Below are 6,000 nucleotides of genomic sequence, written 5' to 3'. Positions count from 1 at the left end.
GTATCTTTTAAATTTACAAGTAAATAGTTATAAGGAATAAGATGAATTCAGCATCCCATCTCTCACTTTCCGTGCACCCATAAATCCATGGCAACTAATCTTGCATTCATATGAATTACACTGAAACTGTTCATGGTGAAAGTGACCCATGAACTTTGAAATGACCTGTTTTATCCTTCCTTAAGCAGTTTTTCAGTTGGTATCTATACCACTCTATGAAAACTGACTTATCTTTAGGTTTAAAATTTCAAGTGAAAGTAATCTCGGGGCCTCCCTGGTGGCGCAAGGGGTTAAGACGCAGCACTAAAGCTGTCCGCAGCCACCGCAGCATGAGTTCAATCTCTGGCCAGGGAGGTGGCCCACATGGCACAGCAGACCTCTCCTGTCTCGCCTGCTGCTCCCCTCACCCATGTATTTCAGTAGATCCACCTGTTCTGTTCCCCACTCTGTCTCTGGTGAACCTCTCACCCCCTACACCTCTGGCCTGTACCCCAGTTTTGTATGCTTAAATAAATCTTCAACAAAAACTCTATTATCTCATATAACATAGCTATACTTCATGATTGATTAATCATCAGTTTATAAATCACCAAGGACACAATTGATTTTCATCTTCCCATGGTTCAACTTTTATCAATGCGTGTGTGTTTAAAAAGAGCAAAATCACCCTACCAATCAATGACCACAAGAGGTAGGGAGGACAAGGTTTTTCCAGAAATCCTTCAGCACACCCTCCTAACAGATCACATACCCACCTACAAATGCTACAAATCTATGGGAGAAAAGACCCCCATTCCTACAGGTTCCAAAATAGAGAAGATCCTACTTGGAATTCTACTTATGCCCCATGCCCTCTTATAAATTAATCTGTCTCTTAAGGAACTAGATCACTTCAATGAGCTTAAACTCATCAGCATTTTCTTAATTCAAGTGAAGTGGTGGACAGAGCTCTGCCGGCAAAGGAGAGGATGGACGTTTGTTGGGCAGACAAGCAATGTCTGTACACTTTTTAACTGGACTTTACCTGATTTTTCACTTACAGTACTTTTCAAACTTCTCATCTTCTGCTCATCTCTTAAACGTTCACATTAATAAGAATTGTTCAGTCCCACCAACAACCCACCCATCCATTTTCTCCCTCCCGACTCTTTACTCACTCACAACTTAGGGTCTGTCCACCAATTTACATTAACAATGAAATCTATTTTCAGAATTTTTTTTACATAAGAACTGATATTTTACCTGTGCTCCACCTGATAACCGCTGGGTCAGACAAGACAGCAAATGTAAGCTAAAGTACCCCTCTAAACACACACACACACACAATGACACAGATACACAGACATGTGGACTCATTCCAAATCTTTACTTGGTCTTTTTTCAAAGCATCTGTTGAATTTATTCAGCATAACCACAAAGGTATTGTCTTCACGCTGCCACATACAGACACAATCTCAGACACTGCACCATGTCCATATTTAGCCAAGTGCATTCCTTCTGAGGTTCATTTATACGTCTTCATATGCCACAGTCCATCATTTAAATAATGGATATTCTCAATGCCGATTCCTTTGTTGACTTTTTCAATATCTTCTGCAGACATCTTCATGACTCCAACACACAGCGCATGCTGTTTTCCTTCTGCCATGATTGCAACAATCGTTTCTACTGCAGCAGGGTACAGCTTAGCTCCGGGAGACGTTAAGCCTGGACACATGATATTCGCCCCACTGAGTACAAACTTGATGGCTCCTTTATCAACCTGCTGGTGTGGCAGGATGAAAGGGTATTTGTGCAGCAGCCTTAGGGTTGGATAAAAAGGCCCTTCTCTTTGCCTAAAGAAGAGCAACTCTCCATTTACCGTGAGGATCTCTACGTGTTCGTGGCATCGCACTATTTTGACAGGATCTTTCTTAGGCATGATCTGATTGAGCCATGGCTCAACACCCGGAAACTGTTCTATCAATTGGTTCTTAATACCCTTAATGACTGAAGTTTTCAACTGGATGCAGTTGGACACATTCTCCTTTTCATCAAATTTCTTGAACATGATCCAAGGTGAAGGGGGCGACGATGGGAAAGGGCCCGGAACGCGGAAAAAAAACGGAATTCGCGTGAATCAGGCGGAGTCCTTACCCGAGGACGGCCGGCAGACGATCGGGGCTGTGGTCGTGAACCGGAAGGAGGCGGCCGGCGCGTTTTACGGCTCTCCGTGACTCGACTTCCGCCCGCGAGCGTGGCGACGCTCTGGCCGGCGGCCCTGGGCTACCGAGTCGTCTCCGGGGGAGGGGCGGGGCGGGGCGGGGCGGGGCGGGCGAGGGGGCGGGGCTGGAGGAGCAATCCCCGAGCGCCGCCCTTCTCCTGTTGGCCGCGAGCCCGGCTGGGCGGTGCTCTGCTTTTCTGACTGGGAAACCGAGTTGCTCTGCATCGAGTTACCCTAGCCGGAACCGGTTCCGTGCAGATTCGCCCTGCTGCCCCCAGGGTCACTGAGGAGTCGAGTCTTTCCTGGGCCACCGCTCACGGTTCTCCCGCTCTGCTGCCCCTAAGGTCGCTTAGCTCGGCCCGGGCCCATGCACTTTTGCCTCATGTGCTCTCTGCATGCAGCTGTGTCTCTTCCACGTTCCTGCACCTGCGTGAGGAGAAGAGAGGCTTTGCTGCCAGGGGGAATGCAAATGTTGCAGGATTTCAATCCTTTTGAATTTATTTATTTATTTATTTATTTAATATTTATTTATGCATAAAAGAACTGGGGTATAGGCCAGAGGTATGGGGGTGAGATGATTCTCCAGAGACAGAGTGGGGAACAGAGCAGGCAGACTGACTCAAACACACTGCTGAGGGGAGCAGCGGGCGAGACAGGAGAGGTCTGCCGCGCCATGTGGGTAGCTCCCCGGCCGGAGATCGAACTCGTGCCGCAGCGGCTGAGGATAGTTTCATAGGTTGCACCTTAACGCCTTGAGCCACCAGAGAGGCCCTCAATCCTTTTGAATTTATGCAAACTCATTTTACAGCCTAGAATATATACTTTCTTAGTGAATGTTCCATGTGCTCCTGAGAAAGAATGTGCGGTGGATTTTGGTTCCAGTGCTGCCTTGTACATTTCAATGACAGTGGCTAGAGTTGTTCAGGTCTTTCTACATCCTTAGGCATGTTCTGTACTCACTAACAGTTACTGAGCCGAGTATTGAAGTCCGCAACTATGATGATGGAACAAGTACCCTTTTCAGTTGTCATATATTTTGAAGATCCCTGCCCATTTAAAGAGAAAATACAAGTCACCCTGTTAGGAATTTTATTCTTGTAAATTTTGATTGTCACCCTAAGGAGAACCCTGAGGACAGAGATTGTGTATTTCATCTCTGTTCTTTCACCCAGCACAAGATCTATTTCATACTACTTTACTACATACACAGTAACTCATTGAGGGAGAAGTGACAGAATGCTTCCTCTTTGCCAAGGGCTAGTCCCTTTCTTTCCCTGACAGTCTTTTGTAAGAACATGGGCAAATCCTTGCTATCTGGACACTTCTCCAGGAAACACATGCTCAATTTTGGAAGCATGCACTGCAGCGGGAATTACAGCAAGTGTTGAATATACAGCGGACCTACATTTTGCCATCCTTGGGAGCTTACAGCACATGAGGGTTTCATATACACTCCTTATTCTCAGTACAAAAATCTGTGTTAGTTTGGGTTCTCCAGAGAAACAATATACATATATGTATCTATTGACATCATATTTATTTATTTGTAATAAGTTGGTTCACATGATTATGGAGACTGAGAAGTTCCAACATCAAATATCAACAACAAACTGTAGACGTAGTCAAGCCAATAGTATAATTTGGTAGCAATCTGAAGGTCTGACTACCAAGGAAGATGATGATGTTAATTTCAATCTAAGGCCTAGTGCTAAGGCAGGAAAAGGCCAGTGTCTCAGTTGAGTGGCCACCAGGAAGGAAGAATTCCTTCTTACTCTGGGAGAATCAGCCTTTTTGTTTTATAGACCTCCAACTAATTAAATGAGGGCTGTCCACACTAGGGAGGGTGTCTGATTTACCAATTAAAATGTTAGCCTCAGGCCTCCCTGGCGGCTCAAGTGGTTAAGCACAGCACTGTGAAGCTACCCACAGCCTCTGAGTTCAATCCCTGGCCAGGCAGGGAGCTAACCCACATGGCACAGCAGACCTCTCCTGTCTTGCCTGCTGCTCCCCTCAGCAGTGTACTTCAGTCAGTCTGCCTGTCTGCCCCCCACTCTGGTGAATTCTCTCACCACCACCCCCAGCAATGCTCCTCTGGCCTGTAACCCAGTTCTTGTATGCATAAATAAATAAATCTATAAGAAAATGTTTACTTGCAAAACCCTTATTAATCAGTTACCATAAGATTATATATGTAAAATATATACATGTAAAAATTTGTACAGAAAATTATGGAGGTTTTGGATTGTTTACTAAGTCAAATATATAGTCAAGGGATGCCAGAATTCAGTTTTATGTCAGAATTCTCAAGGGTGTGGGTAATCAAGACATGGTGATTATGTTGAAAAATTAAAATGCGTAATCTCGGTGAGAATGTTTCTCACGTTCCTCAAACTTCCTGAATAAGGAGCTTGATTCACCACCCGAGTCTCAGTAGTTTGAAGCCTTTTACCTTCATGCAGTTTTGCCTGCACTTTGAGAAATGACCACTAGAGGGAAGGAGAACCAAAGGATGAAGTCCCAAATTTTCCATGGATTATAATTTTGTACTGTATGTGTCAGAAGGGATTAAATTTTCAAGTATTTTTCCTCAATTTTACTCCTAAATAAACAAACCCATCTCTATATCTTATTTTCCAAGTTCAGTGAAGGTAACAAAATATTTCCCAAGCCCAGGTAAAGCAGTCTACATAACACTTGATTTACAATCTGCAAATGTTTTCTCCAACTATAAATTAACAATAAATTATTCATAAAATTATTTCTATAAAAATACATATTATCTCTACATTTTTAGCCAGCTCAGCAAATCTAAAAATGCTTTTCTCACATTGCTTCAATGTATGAACTATTTTTGAAAAGTAAAAATTACATTTATAAAAATAATCTAACAATTTACAAGTTAAAGACAAAACTTTTTAACTTTGTCTGCGACTTCATTATTGCATTCTGCAGGTAACACTGCTGTGTTTTTCATATATTCTAAAAACACACTCTGCATACTAGACATCTAGTTGGATAAGTAGAAGAGGGAAGGAGGTACATATGTTATTAGAGACCCCCTCCTAGGGTTGCATATGGGGATAGGGTGTATGGTAGGAATGTGTGTGATGGTGTGTGTGTGGGGTGTTATTAGGGAGCCCCTCTGTGTGTAGATGGGTATGGAGGTGTACATACGGTATATGTAGGGCTGTGGGGGGGGGTATGTGTGTAGAGTGTGTATTGGTGTGTGTATGTGCCCATGTACCTGCACGGGGATGTCCCACTTGGGGGGTGGACAGAGGTCCCTAGGATCTTAGGGTCTCTCATTCCCAAAGCAAACTGACTGGCAGGTTGGCTCCTGGCCTAGGAGTATTGACTTTCCCTTCTCCCCAAATTCCAGTCCCTGCCTCTCCAAGCCCCACCCTCCTCCCTAGAGAGTTGACAGAGAACTACTGGAGCTCCAACCAGGACAGATGTGGAGGTGCTCCCTGCCAAGAGCATGTTCAAGTGTCCCCAGGGGGCAGTGCTTCAGGTTCTTCCTGTGGGGAAGGGGATTCGGAGTCACCAAGGGCTGCAGGCCAAAGGGCAGCACTAATCTGGGAACCAGGACCCCCTGGGCTACCCTACCACAGCCAAGTCATTCTTAGACTCATCTCCAGGCACACAAGCTCCTTTCTCAGCAACTCTCCAGCCAAATTCCCTTCTACCTTTGAGTGCCTGCACCATTGAGCTCCCCAATGGCACACTGTTCCCAGATTTGTGTAGGGTCTGGCGCCCTGATTTTCTGGTGACAGCACATATGTCTCTGTGGAGGCCTT

At 44.8% G+C, this 6,000-nt stretch overlaps 1 protein-coding gene across 1 annotated transcript; it reads right to left on the bottom strand.

Annotated features, from left to right (window-relative positions):
* Positions 1 to 1,504: 1,504 nt before the first annotated feature.
* On the bottom strand, positions 1,505 to 2,050 carry LOC311184068 (malignant T-cell-amplified sequence 1; the record flags this gene model as incomplete). The annotated part of the gene is made up of 1 exon (XM_084253891.1): positions 1,505 to 2,050. The coding sequence occupies one exon, from the start codon at positions 2,048 to 2,050 to the stop codon at positions 1,505 to 1,507; it is 546 nt and encodes a 181-aa protein (XP_084110017.1).
* Positions 2,051 to 6,000: the final 3,950 nt, after the last annotated feature.

The sequence above is a fragment of the Talpa europaea genome (genome assembly GCF_964194135.1).
Source record: "Talpa europaea genome assembly, chromosome: 14".
Classification (NCBI taxonomy): Eukaryota; Metazoa; Chordata; class Mammalia; order Eulipotyphla; family Talpidae; genus Talpa; species Talpa europaea.
This window is presented reverse-complemented; position numbering and strand designations above follow the sequence as displayed.